This window comes from Clupea harengus, chromosome 15, assembly GCF_900700415.2.
Source record: "Clupea harengus chromosome 15, Ch_v2.0.2, whole genome shotgun sequence".
NCBI lineage: Eukaryota > Metazoa > Chordata > Actinopteri > Clupeiformes > Clupeidae > Clupea > Clupea harengus.
In genome coordinates, this window is record NC_045166.1 from 351,390 (window position 1) to 366,231 (window position 14,842).

Below are 14,842 nucleotides of genomic sequence, written 5' to 3' on the forward strand. Positions count from 1 at the left end.
TCACTCTCTGATGCCGCGACTTGTACTGTGCATTATGCAAAAAGTTAGGATTACCTAAATGTTTAATTCATGTATCAGTTGGACCTAACAACAAACTACTCTCTTAGCATCATATACAATGCTGAGTGTTCACCAAAACAAAAAACAGTAGACTACAGTAAACAAACAGCTCTCAAGTTTCAGACAATCAGTTTGGACAAGATTAGAGTTCATTTCAATGAAAAGACATAACTTTCACATTAAACTGTATAGCAATAAGTCTACTACAGTGAAGGTATTCCTGAACCAATTACTGCCGTAGTAAACTCCACGTACAAGCCTCAGTAAGGACCCTGGAAGTGGCACTCCAAGGAGACAGGAGTGGGGCAGTGGTCATCCCCAATTACCACCACAGGGAAGTTTCACACCAGCAAAACCCTATAGCTATTTCAATAGTAACTTGCTCTGTCATGAAGAGCCTAGATAGCCTAGTAGATAGCCTAGATAGCCTAAGAAAGCCAACAAAAGAATCTCCCTTATGCCATGGCACAGTGAGGTTTAATAGCTCTAACCACTTTAACGGTGAGAAGGGTCTTCCTTAGACAAGCAACAACAGCCACATGCATATCAGCCTTTATAACTTGCATGACCACACACAAACAATAAGGGCCATAGCAGTTGGGTGAACATCAACGTTGTAAAGAACGTGTTGACTGATATGGAGCTGACCTCCGAAACGTATTATGACAGGTATCATGATGAATGCTCTGTTCAACCACGAGGAGAGAGAAAACATGCCCGAACCCCCTAAAACATGCCCGTTGGCTGTCTGATACCGTTCAGTGGGGTCAAAGAGACACGATAAAAGATAAGATTGCCACTGATTTGGAACAACCTATTGAACTTGTATGAACTTGTTTGCCACTCTGGGATGAAAAAATACACTCTAAAAGCTACTTGAAGTGTTATTTCAAGGATATTTGTATTTTCTTGGGGCTGTCCATGTTGAAATGAAATTGGAATATTCATGGTAACACAGGTCACAGAATATCTTAAATTTAGCCTACGTACTATCTTACATAGGCTACTCAAAATCATGTCTGAAATGAACCTGTTGATTACATTACATACATCAAACATACAAATACGGCAACCTATAAGATACCGCTTTACCATAACACCTATTTTTGAAGACAATAGCTTACATATTCAGGTCAATGCAAATAAATTATGTATTTCAAGTGACTGACACTCAGTTCAACTCATGCATAAGTTTCTAAACATTCCAGAAAGAACATTTCATGAAAATCCCTGTAGGCTGTCTAGCACCGGTGCACGCTAAAAAGGGAAGCATCACAAATTGCTGCCTTGTTGGGTTGAGGAGAGCTGCGGTGGTGAATCAAAAAGAGTGTCAAAAAGGCACGCCCCCCACACACACACACACACACATTGTCAGTGCCATAACAGGCCTACTCCACACACCAGCTCCTGTCTCTGTCAGCTCACAGATTGCCTGGCAGCTCACTTTTCACTGTTTGAAGTGAAAAGCCGACAGGGGCAATTAAATTGTTCTCGGGAACTAGTTTGCCACCCATGAGAGTCGAGGAAAAGAAAGAGTATGGCCCATAATTAGCCCAGGGAAGGAGAGCCGCCTTGGTTTGTGGGTTAAAAGAAGGCCTGGAAGCACAGGACCAATTCAAATCTGAAACCCCTTCAATCGAACCGCAACAGTTCTACTGTCCATTTTTGTTTTCTGTTTCTGGTTAGACAGATTTTTTTCCTGGCCAAAAGTTACCTGTAATACCGTTACAGCGGTTATCTTTCATCTGACAGTGACTGGAAGAGTGGTTACCAGGTGATATTTGACCTCTGTGCAGATAAGGGAGTTCTGAGTCAATACATACACATAAAATATGGGGCTCTGCTTCAGACTGTTAATCATACAGAACAAGCCCTCAACTACACACAAGGGCTGTGCATAACTTTGAGCCCACTTTATTAGGCATTGGCCGCAAGCTGGGTATGGTTACTTGAACATAAATGACTCGTCCATCTTTTATTTACTTTCTCTAGCCCTGCAAACCAATACCTGCCCGGGAAATTCACCTGCCCAACTTTACCCTTTCAAGCGATATTCTGGACGTTTGACAAAATACCCATTAGGTGCTAAAGATTCTCTGGACACCCCAGCCCCCACCTCGCCCTGCAGTAATCAGAGCTAAGCTATGCAAGTTTAATGACTGCCCAAATCTTCCATCGGATGCTCGCTCTCAGGCTGTGTTGACGTTCCAGCTGTACCCACACAGTGAGGGATGACGATAGGGTCACCCGCTGGGTGCCACACAATGTCACTGACTTTAGCGAGCAAGCATGGAGGATCAGTCAAACACCACCTGTTGGCCTGTATTATGCATGAGGGCATACAGTGGCGGTGACACCCGCAGCGCTGGTACCCGTGGAGATACGCGAGGGCTCGCCCGATGACGGGACATGGGAGAAACGGTTACAGGACGGTCGGCTCTGGTGGCACAGCCTCGCTACGCTTCAGTGAGCGAGACACTTACTCCCCTCGCAGGCTGGCATTGAAGCGGAAATTTTCCTACAAAGTGTCGAATGTGCAACACGGATGTCAAAACAAAGTCAAACATGATCTGAGACTGGGGGATATCAGAGATGAGGATCCACTGGTGTGCTGTGTTCTGCCCTCAGTAATCTTGCCTTGCAGTATTTACTGTACCTGCCCCCCAGATCTATCCCACTTAACACAAGCTATACTGTGTATGATCCCTAGATCCGGTGTATTTCGATACGGATGTGACTACAGTCTGCAGGCAGGTAGATCATAAGGCTTCCAGGGAAAAATGTGACATCAGCACTTCCTGACAACAGTTTTATATCTTCACACGATTTGCTGAAATTATAGTATTGGATTGCAGCAAAGGCTGCCATACACAAGGCTGGCTTTCCTTCCAAGATCCACCAGCAACTTGCCTGACACACCATTCACCACTGCTGCTGCTTTCTCTGTGTGTCAGACCAGCCACTTTCGGCTCAGCCTTCACAACCCACGTTAAGACCAAACTCCCTCATTGTTGTTATAAGACATATCTTGTAATCTCCAGTATTGTGAGACTAGGGTAGATCATAGCAAAAGGAGTGGGCACCCTGGTTAAGATAGTGTGGAATTGCACACAGTCCAGATGCTCGGGGCTGTTTTGTCATTTGAAGCATCCAGCTGATGACTGACAGCCTGTCATTCTGTGACTTAGTGTTGCAGTGGTGGCATCTCTTTTAGCAGACACCCAATTGCAAGGTCCATTACATAATCCTCAGAGAGGTAAGATAATGGACATACATATTCAGCAAATGAGCCCACAACAGTGACAGGAGCCAATCAAGATCCACCTTCTGTTTCAACTGAGTGCACACTTCTCTCTGAGGTTTATCTTCAAACAGACATGTTGCCATTCTGCTGAGATCTATGGTTGAGTTTTTGCTGCTTTCTGGGAGGTTTTACTGTTCTTTTTTCACGTGGGAAAGTTTGACTTCTCATTGGACGATGGATTGACTGCGTACTGGATTTTAACATGTTTTACAATACTGTGTTTGTTTGTCACCACAAGGGCCTACCTGAGAAGGTAAACTGCTCGCTCAATGTCATTTAAGTCTTCATCCACAGTCAGCTTGTCAATCTCCTCAGCACTCTACAAAAAGAGACGGCGGTAAGACGTAAAATTGTGAGTTACTTCAAGAGAACCTGAAATGTACAGAGTAAACCGTTACAGAGTACCAAGTAATCAAACGCACCAAAACACACACACACATACTATTAAGCAGACACATGTTCCCTCACACACACACACATTCACATAGGCACATAAACAGACATGTGCAAACAAACACACAGAATTTCATTCATACAGAACATCCTTTCAGTGACTTGGCAATGTGAACTTATCTACCGTACCCTCAAAGGGAGGCAGCTATGTCAGCTAGCTGGAGGCTGGGCTTGGCTGAGGGACGGAGAATCGGGCAGTAATTGGCCAAGATTCCATCGCGGCTTTGGCGATGACTCAGCCAAACGAAGGAGGGGGTTGCAGCACGGCACGACAAACCATTCGCGTAGGAGGAGTGTGCGTGGGGGACCGGGGGCTGTGACTGTGTGTGTGTGTGTGTGAGTGGGTGGATGCACTGTCTATTACTTCAGAGCTTCTCTATTCACCACCTCACTGTGGATCCTCCCCACATGAAATTCAAAAAGAAGAAGGGGAGGTAAAAAACACAGGAGCAGAGAACACCCCCCATTGCGTGGGCACTAGCCTATATCCCCCGCATTCAGCACCAGGACCTCTCCAGAGCCAGAGAGAGTGTAACCCCTTCCTCACCTATTCCTGCAGGCAGGGAGACAGCATTGGTGGAGAGATACAAAGGATATTACCTTGATTTACATAGGCTAACAGTACAAAATCAGTGCTTAGTTAATAGCTGCAAGTGGACTGGTAGACTATATGAATGAAAAGTGATAGTGGGGATAGTGGTAACTCTGTGTGTGTGCGTGCAAGGGAGGGGGAGACAGGGATGGAGGTGGGAGTCGGGGAGGAGGGGGGGGGGGTCTGAGCATTCTGTGGAAATCCTCCTCATTCCGCAGTGAAGGGGCGTGAGAGCGGGTGGGGGAGAACCGGTGATGCTTGCAGCTGACAGAAACTGCGTCACGCAGGAAAAGTGGGCAACCCCCGGTGCATACCAGTCTATTCGCAACGCACAGGTTAGGCGGAATCACAGTGCAACTCTTCGCGTGCACCTCAAGTAACGTTAAGATGCATCGCGTCAGTAACACACAGTATGCCATGGAGGCGAACATTTTCACCACCTACAACAAATAAACTAACTAAACAATTAAAAGTGGTAGAGTCGGTTAATCATCGTAACCTGTAGACTGCCATTTGACTACAAATGACTGCACATCGGAGCTTATGCAACAGATTTGGTAAATTCCAATAACTAGAGGGTAGAACTAGTATAAGGTCTAAATCATATAGGACTTATCATCCAGTTAGTCTAGGCTGCAAAGTGTGTTAAACTGAATGGTCGACATAATCACAATTTAAACAAACAAACTACATGAAGCACTATGTCATAAATACCTTTAAACTCCTCCGTATTGGTCTTTCGATGAACGTGAGGTCTTGCAGATCATCTATCTGTCCAAACAGACCGGACTGGTTCAAAGTCATTTTGCTGACGAACATCTGTTTTATGTAGTTCTCCCTTAAGTAAGAGTGTTCGTAAATGTTAAAGCTCTGTCGTGATCATGACTCCAACTTGTGAATGAGGGATGTGATGCCTTTGATTTGAGAGAATGCTGATCCACCCACGAAATCTCTCTTGGAGGTTAGCTACGATGATGCTTCAGAACTCATTGGGCAGCACTGAGAGTTCCCTGCGCCTCCAAACATTCCCAACACCTCGTCGTGTTTCCAATGAAGAGGGAGGAAGGGGGATTGGTTGTGAATTTAAAGCTACAATGCAGAACACTTGGAATTCCCCAAACTGACTTCAGCTGCTTCGATCTTGAATACTTATAAATATCTAAGGTGGCAATGATGAAATATCCTTGGAATATCCTGTTCTTGAAGAGTTGGCTGGAGCGAGCTGACCAATTTGCTCTTACTTTCTCAGGTGAATTCGGCGCTAATGGAATATTAGTTCCGACCAAGTCTGTTTTATAGCTCCTTATAGCTATTATTTACGCTATTCTACAGTCTCTTGAACTGACTGAAACTCTTCAGCATGATGTCCTCAGCTGAAGCAATAGTCCAGAGCAAATGACAAGGAAACGGGATCCAGCCAAAAATGCAGGCAAATTACATTGCGTTACAAGGTGCTCTGAAGAGTAATCAAACTAACGTTACCTAGTCGCCTAAGGGACAATTCCGCCTTGCAGACCCTTCCAGGTTATCATCAGCGCTGGTTAGCGAATTGAACGCTTTGGCTAGCTGGCACATAGGTTGTCGCTACTAACCATAGAGTTAGCGTGGTATTGGCTATGCGTGCCTCGAAATAACATCCTTCATCGACTGAAAACAACTGATTGTCTACAATTGACAAGTGATGCAAAACACATTATTCACCCCTGATATTCTGCTAGACTTTTTAAAAACCACGGCGAGGTGAATTACTCTTTTCTAATAATATAATCCACGCACACTCAGAGACCACGCAAACGCACTGCAGCAACTCCACTGGTTGCTATGGAGACGACATGCTACAGTACAAATGCCGCCCCCAAGTTCGTCATCAGAAATAAACTAGGAATTACGTCTGTATCGCCCATTTAGGCCCATTTGTTTTGTGTTGAGGGATCTGATCAGTTGTCAGCCTATTGCAGTCTCTCAGTGATGACTTATGTTGTAGTCTATTAGATGATGACTATATACAGCATGTGTACATCTGGTTCAATAATTGATTTACCAAACGGAAATAAAACCTAGTAGCCTTTTTCAGTCAATGAATGAAGCATTAGCATGTTGATTACATTTCAGTGTACAAATGACAGTGAAGAAATAAACTTTCATGTTACATTATTTCTATGATTAGTTTTGAATAGACCTCAAGAACCTTAAGTCACCAAGGTCTACAAGGTTAGCCTCTATAATGTCACAGGTTAAATGACAAGTTGGACATAAGGTTCTTGAAGAGTAGGAACCATACAGTCAACATGGGAACTGCCATGCAGTGATCTTCCACTGATCACAGGATCTCAGCTACAGATATAACCCGTGGTTTTCTCTTTTCTCTCATTTACTGAGCAAAAAGGCTCAGGTTGGATAAGATTGTTTCCTTGGTAACTGTCATTGCAGAAGCCTTGGGTATTTTAGAGGGAGTTGTAGTTGATGCTAAAAGTAAGTGCATCTGTGGGTATCAGTATTGCGCACTAAACCATTTTCACCGCCTGGTTTTCTGCGTTTTATTTTTAAATCCAATAGTTTAATATACATCCTAAACACTGCAATCTGGTGTTATGGTGGTTGTACAACTGGAATTATTGTGAGGGCAGTTTACCACAACCATAACATTCCAACCTGAGATTTTGACATGAGTGCACCCTATAAAAAGAAATGCTCAGTATACAGCACTGGCAGTAGATTTTTTGGATTCTCACAAACAAAAAAAACATGAGGTGTAGATTTTAATACCAGGTAAAATATTGACTTTATTATGCATATTTACATAACACAGAATATATATTTTCACCAGCATTTACCATTTACTTCCTATGAAGTCCCAACCCAATAAGTTTGCTGATTTATTCCATATTGTATTTGTTTTTTGACACAGATTTGACCTGTGGGTCAAAGCCTCATATATTCTGTACCATTCGGGTTATTATCAGGCTCTTGATTATTGATTATTTTTGCTCCTCATAATGCAACGTTAATGATAATGCAATGAAACTCACTAGTTAAGATTAGACTGCCCTCTGCTGGTGCTCAGATCGAACAACGAGCAATCTGCATAACAAGTTAACCTGAATAACCGGAATTGATAAAAGCGTAAGAAGTCCCGTCATCTGGAGTTTAATGTACCCTTATCAACTAGTGCTGAGAGATGCTGTTTTAACTTTTGGTACTGTGAAACCACCAAGCCACTGTGACCACTTGAGACTGTTACACCATTAATTGTAGTTAAAAAGGGGTCATTATTACAGTGGGCTTACACCGGGTTTCCAAAACAGTATGATGGAAAACAGAAATACATTTCTGACATTCACTTCCTAACCTAAACTGAATTTCATTTGAAGCAGGCTGAAGTTTGCATTACAATTCAACACACAATGGCTATGTACGGCATGCCTGTTTTTATTACGTTACCTACATACATATATTATATTAAATACACATATATATATATATATATAATTTCTGAGCAGTCTAATTTATTCAATTTCCTATGGCCAAACTAACACACGCCTGTCATCTGTCACGAGCCGCCAGGTGGAACACTCCCCTGGGCTTTGATGACTACAGTGCTTACAGTGCACTCAGATAGTGACCTCATTTGCTAGCAGAGCAGTCTGGGTTGGGATGTTGTCTGGTAACTGTAGCCACATTCCAGAGATGCCCCAGTAATGGACATTGGTAGGGCTCCGCATGTCATGCAGTTACAGTTTCTTTCTCCCTCAAGATCCCACCCCTGTAGGCTTCCCCTCAGCCAATGACAACAGCTTTATCTCCACACCACTACATTTACTCATAGATATGAGGGGGTTCCGTCTTTGAGCCTCGTGGTCAGGTTGTCACTGTTGAACTGCTTTTGAATGGACACAAAACATGGCAGGTAAGTCAAAAGAGAATAATGTTCTTTCTAAAAGCTTTGTACAGTACTAGTTTCTACAGTATTTATAACACTTTTCATACACAAATTATTATTTATATATATTTGTTAAATGTATTTAAAAGATGTGGTCAGTATGTCATATAGGGTTGCACCGATAATATCGGTTATACTTGCTACCAGTCCAATCTTTCACATCAATTGTTTGATGCAGTATTAGAAACAGTAGGCTGATATACTGTATAGTTTTGGTGCCAAGAGTTACAGTATGTCAAGAAGCGGACATAAAAGGCATGGGCCCTATAACATGCAGCAAGGCTATTACAATTCAGACAAAATGCTTATTGACAAGATGATATTTACATGTTTTGCAAAAAAATATATGTATTGCATAAACTATTCGTTTTTTCAATATGTCTATGGGTTGAAAACAGAAGTTGATTTGAGTTGTAAATGCCAAATAACATACACAAAAAAAAATCCAATATGCACATTTCTACGATTTGTTAAATGTAAAATCTGTTTACAGGTCTGGAAAGAAATATTTATAATAAACCCCCATTAACATTATTGACATCATTCTGAGGATAACATCTGTTTTCTAACTGACCCACGTGTTAACCTAAATTAGCTCTTGCCCTAGTTCATTACATACCTGACTTGAGCTGGCAGGGTAACCAGGACAACTATCAGTTACAGATTGGCATCACACTGGGTGGGCAGAGAGGGCACCTGTTCCATCACATTAACAGCATTGATGAGAGGGCCCTGAGCTCGTTTCAGGCATCTGAAACTGCATGCATCCAGATTAAAACAAAGTTCATTAGTCAATTGCACAGGTTCAGACACTGGGCTGAACTCTCCACAGCAATAAATCATCAAAGTCTCGCTTCATTACACTATTTTAATTCAGTAGTATTAAGTAATATAGAGAGCTACTGTCTGAATCTTTTTTCTTTTTTTCAGTTTCAGCATGATGAGCATAACGCTCTGGCTACAGATTCTTGCCATTCCTATGAATCTGTTTGGAACAATTTATAGTGTCTATGTCTGAAGTTTGGAGAGCCTCCATGTTGACCTTCGTCTCAGGAATTATTCCCAGGCACTTGACCGTGAGGGTATAAGACAGCTGTTCAAAATAAGTGACGTCACTCATTTGGTGATGCCTCAGGGGCTTTAAAATTAGACTGTGTCTAATGTGATGATTGCTGAGGAAAGTGCACTTGAGGACAATAAATATGGTGCTGAAAACGGAAAATACAGCACATTTTCCAAAGGTGTGAGGTATTTATGTACATGTAAATGATAAGCATTTGTTTACATATGGATCTTGCTATATATTTCTCAGCAGTCAAAAGCCTTGCTCTTTACACAGTTATTTCATTCATATGCAAAACACATGCTTCCTATTCTAGAGTTTCAACATGTATCATGTGTATACATGTATATACCTGGACACCCTGTCATATAAGTTCTATCTTATTATTTTTTTAATGTATCAAATGCACTGCATATTTCCAAACATGAGAATTCAAAAATCCTAAACATCCCCTGTTTACTAAATGCCTCCTGCTATGAGATGAGATCTTCATGACAGTTATGTAATTTCAGAAGTTAGGGGAGATGGACTCATAAGACTTGTATGAGAGAGACAGCTGCACCAGAGTTAGGTGTGAGAGCAGAGGCTTTCCAGACAAGGAGACTTTCATCTTTGGTAAGTGAACCGTTTAGTTCTTCTGTCTTTCTGTCCTCTGTCTAAAATCAAACAGCAATGGCACTATAACTTCACTAGCAATCAGATCTCATGTGAGGATAATTTACCTGATCCCCATAATCTATAACTCTGTGTTCACTGAGCATGTAACCACATGTGAAACTGACTTGACAAATAGTTACAGGTCGTTTTTAACATCATCATCATATTGTGCAAAGGTTAAATGAGCTCTTTACTGAGTCTGCGCAGTAACAGTATCTGCATATCCACTTACAACATTAAGACCAAGTTCTTAAGCTGTGGTTCATTGCATGTTATAGAAATATAGAAACCATTTCAAGAAATTATTTGGCAAATCTTAAATTCAATATTCCATTTTCAACAACTAAAAATGATTGTTTATATGTGTGTATACATAATAATATGTGGATCGCACAGCCCTCTATGAAAGTCTGTTTAGTAGAGGTTCCAATGGTAAGCTCTGGATCCCTCCCAATTTTATTTGTGTTCTTTCCTGTAATAAAATCTCACACACAAAAAGGCATGAAATCAAAGTCTAACTTGAAGAACCATATCCCTATACCACTCAGCCAAAACATAATGTCTGCACTGGCCCCATATTTTGCATATCTATGGACTACATTCTTTTTTTCCACATTCCATGGCATCAGAAAAGTGCCACCAAGATTCATTCAACTGTAAGAGCTATTTATCAGTCCAAGGCTAAACTCAACTTAAAGATGATCATCACCGTAATATTTTTTCGACAGATATCGGATTTTGTGGAGGGAGGGGGCAGACAATAAAGATTGTTTTCTCATTATTTATTTTTATCGCAAATGGCAATTGAATATTGTGACCATAAATAGCACAGACATAATTAGATCAAGTTGTTCTACCACGGGTGACTCACTATGATTTCTTGCGATATATAAGAAAGTGAAAGTTGAAAATAACAGAGTATATGATATATTTTATTTATTCAGATCCTTCATGTTAACTGGCAGTATCTCCATGTCGAAGTTGGTTGGCACAAACCTTGAAGACTACAGTGTCTACTCTCATTTATCTGATGAGGAGTTGATTCAACTGGCCATTGAACGCAGTCTGACTGACACCAATGGCAATACTTCTGTGGTTACATCAAATCAATCAGCATATGCACTACTTATATCAACACAATCAGAGGTCCGGAATGATTATGCAATGAGGAGAGAAGCAGTTTTGTGCATCCCGTACATCCCTTGACCAGCCAACCCATCTCAAACTACCAGCCGTCTAAGGTGATATGAACTTTCACAGGTGTACTATATGTACTGTAACTATAGAGCTGTTTTTATTTCAACAACTTTTTTTTCCCAGCAGTTCTAAGAAATAAAACAGAGAAATGACATTGCTTCAGCCTGTCCTGAGGTTTTCTAGTCTTTAATGACAGTGCGAGTGATGGACATATTTGCAAAAGTTTGTGAAATGTTTGTCCTGGTTAATCCTCTAGGGCAGAGGTCTTCAACCGGGGGTCCGTGACCCCCAGGGGGTCCGCGGAGGTACTGCAGGGGGTCCGCCAAATTATTTCATCTGAAGCATTTTTTCCCTCTTCCAAAAATGTACAACGTCCAAAAGACTACATAAACATAAACAGGACGTAAAAATTGCTTTCTATTCCTTAAAAATAATACACAGGCTACCCACGAGTCTTCAGGCGATCATATGCACTTTTAGCTACATTTAGCTAAAATCTGGTGCCAAAAGATGTTACCTGCCATAACCATACAATTTGAAATGATCGTTTGTAATTTCTCGGAACAAAAGCTCCGCGTCAGACACCACTGATGGCGGTTCAGATGATCTACCTTCAGAGGATGCCAACATGAACAGCCAAAAGCGCAAACGGGAGAAGACAGGTAAATATTCAGAGAATTATCTGAAGTTTGCCTTCACCTACAAAGAGACTGATGGTGAAGAATTAGCAGTGTGCGTGGTTTGCTCTTCCGTGCTATCAAACGAAACTTTGAAACCATCAAAGCTGCAACGACACTCAAAGACAACCCATGCTCAGTTGAAAGACATTTTTTTTATATTTCCCGTTTAAAATCTTTTGAGGGCCAGCAGACCTTGATGAGAAAATTAGCCAAAGTGTGCGAGCTAGCTTTAAAAGCCTCTTATCAAGTTGCATTACGTGTCGCTCAGACCGAACAGCCATACATAATTGCGTAACGTTTAATATTGCCAACAGCTAGTGATATGTGCAAAACAATGTTTGGGAAGGATGAGTACGTAAAAAAACTGAAAAGCATCCCAATGCCCGCCCTATTGAATTGGCAGCTGATGTGAGGGCACTATTAGTCGCAAAACTCCTGAAGGCAGATTATTTTGCAATACAATTAGATTAATCCACCGATGTGTCAAACGAAGCTCAGCTTTTAGCTTTTTTGTGATTTGTCGACCAAAATGAGATGCCGGAGAAATTTCGATTCTGTAAGCAGCTGCCTGGAGGTAAAAAAAAGTTCAGAGATTTTCAAAGTGATCGACAATTTTTTCCATGAACATGATATACCCTGGCCAAAATGTGTCGCGATGTGCACAGACGGTGCAAGAGCCATGTATGACGCACTGCATGCTTCATAGGGAGAATGTCGTTGCCAAAGACATGAATGATGAATTCTCAAACGTCAGATCTCTCACTAGGTATGAGATATTTCATCCATACTTAAGCTTCTCAAGCTACTCAATTCTTTGTCCCTCCCTAATTGAATATAGAGTGACGACTAACTGTAAGGGAGAACAAATGTCAATAATAAACAGAATAAATTGAAACTAGTTGTGTGTCACAGATGATTTGTAATTCTGTTCAAACATGTGTAGGGGAGTGTGTGTGTGTGACTGACACTTAGTTCCAAATAAATTATATGAATATCAGGCCCAAATTTGGGGCGGCGGGGGTGGGGGTCCCTGCTCAGCGTCTCTCTCAGCCAAGGGGTCCTTGGGCTGAAAAAGGTTGAAGACCCCTGCTCTAGGGTCTATATCCTGATGGCGGGATATTTCGTTTTTTGTTCTTGTTGTCAAAATGCCTTTAAAGCTCCGCAAGTTTTTGTCCTAGAGTCATAAAAAGAACACCCCCAGGAATCCTTTAATCTTTTACATACTGTATATGCCACTTGTGCATCAATGTTTTTAGTTAAAAGAAATATACAAAAACATCAAGGCATGTCCCAACATACCCGTTAGGAGAAACAGCTCTCTAAAGTGGTATGACTTTTTAAAGGTTATTAAGCCTGTCCATTCTAAATAAATGAATATCAGTTATGTTTGCATATTTCCTCTATGTGATCATTGTCCCTACAATTTCTCATGTTTCCAGCTTGTGAGAAGGACAGTGAGACCATAGTGGAGCTTCTTCTGCGATCTGGAGCCAACGTCTGTAGAAGCAACATCGATGGGTTTGGCTCCCCTACACGAGGCAGCACACACCAGAAACCTGGCCATGTGCAGGCTACTTGTACACGCTGGAGTAAAGATATCGGCTAGAAGTAGTCACGGTATTGTGCCAGCGTTCACAGCCGCCCAAGCAGGATGCCCAGAAGTTCTGAACTTCCTCATTAGACATGGTGAGCTTCATTAGGATATTATTATATAAAAATAGGACGGTCTGCCTAATTGCAGTCTGGATAGTAAAAAACATAGATTAAGCAACAATATATATATATTATTATTTGATTCCCTGTTCAATAAGTCACTTGTTTCATAATCTGTTTAAGATGTGATAGATTGATCATCATTTGTATATTATTATTTGATTCCCTGTTCAATAAGTCACTTGTTTCATAATCTGTTTAAGATGTGATAGATTGATCATCATTTGTATATTATTATTTGATTCCCTGTTCAATAAGTCACTTGTTTCATAATCTGTTTAAGATGTGATAGATTGATCATCATTTGTATTTTGTTGTGATAGTAATTGATAGTTTAAGCTATTCTCCACTTTTGTTTCCTACCTTAACTAAATGATTTACATATTCTCAAGGGGCAAATATTAAACACTCACGCTAGCGACGGAGCAACAGCTCTGTATGAAGCATCCAAGAATGGTCATGAAGAGGTGGTGAAGGTGCTTCTGTCTAAGAGAGCAGATGTGAACAAAACAACTAAAGCAGGACTAACTCATCTTCATGTTGCATCAAAGAATGGACTGGGTTGGTAGTTTCAAGTTTGAGTAGAAACCTAACATTTTCGAAGCTAACTGCGTAAACATCTCAAACATCATTTTCAAAATATCATTTTGAAGGACATTTCAAAATGTAGTTGGTATGCTTGATAAACAGGACAGAACAACCAAATTCATCCAGTGATCAGCCTGTGGATTTCAGGAAATAGAAATGATGATTTTTTTTTTCATTCTCTCTTTTCAGAGTTGTATCCTAACTGATTCCACACACCAACTTGACTGCTATATTTCAGAGTGGCATTAGTCCACTCCACCTTGCAGCTGAGTGTGATAGAGAGAAGTTTTTGGAAATGCTCATCGAGGCCGAGATGGATGTGAACGCCCTGCTGTCACCAGAGTTCTCCAAAATGTATGAAGACCATCGAAGCACAGCGCTCTATTTTACAGTGTGCAGGATCAATTTTGAAGCTGCCTCCACGCTGTTGGCGGCTGGTGCTAACCCCAATCTGGATACCTTCAACCCTCTTCTGATGGCTGTGAGGAAGGGAAATATAGAGATGGTCTCTTTGCTGTTGGAGTATGGTGCAAATGTGAATGCCAGTATGCCAACACACCCAACCAACTTCCCAGGGGCTCTCCTCTTCTGTATG

At 41.3% G+C, this 14,842-nt stretch overlaps 1 protein-coding gene and 2 long non-coding RNA genes across 4 annotated transcripts in view; 2 read left to right on the forward strand and 1 right to left on the reverse strand.

The window, feature by feature from the left end:
* The window catches only part of ppp4r4 (protein phosphatase 4, regulatory subunit 4), a 33,933-nt gene extending 27,686 nt beyond the window's left edge, over window positions 1-6,247 (reverse strand). For both annotated transcript variants that reach the window (XM_012823962.3, XM_012823961.3), the window contains exons 1-2: window positions 5,124-6,247; window positions 3,610-3,683 (exon numbers count right to left, since the gene is read on the reverse strand). In XM_012823962.3, the coding sequence (XP_012679416.1) occupies window positions 3,610-3,683; window positions 5,124-5,228 (179 nt within the window). In that variant the 5' untranslated portion in view covers window positions 5,229-6,247. The remainder of the gene's footprint in view (window positions 1-3,609; window positions 3,684-5,123) is intronic.
* Window positions 6,248-8,085: 1,838 nt separating this feature from the next.
* On the forward strand, window positions 8,086-9,945 carry LOC105897075. The gene is made up of 3 exons (XR_004165259.2): window positions 8,086-8,316; window positions 9,280-9,590; window positions 9,925-9,945. It is a non-coding gene; the product is annotated as an uncharacterized LOC105897075 (long non-coding RNA).
* Window positions 9,941-14,541, forward strand: LOC105896988. The gene is made up of 5 exons (XR_004165258.2): window positions 9,941-10,027; window positions 11,014-11,310; window positions 13,386-13,632; window positions 14,052-14,220; window positions 14,437-14,541. It is a non-coding gene; the product is annotated as an uncharacterized LOC105896988 (long non-coding RNA).
* Window positions 14,542-14,842: the final 301 nt, after the last annotated feature.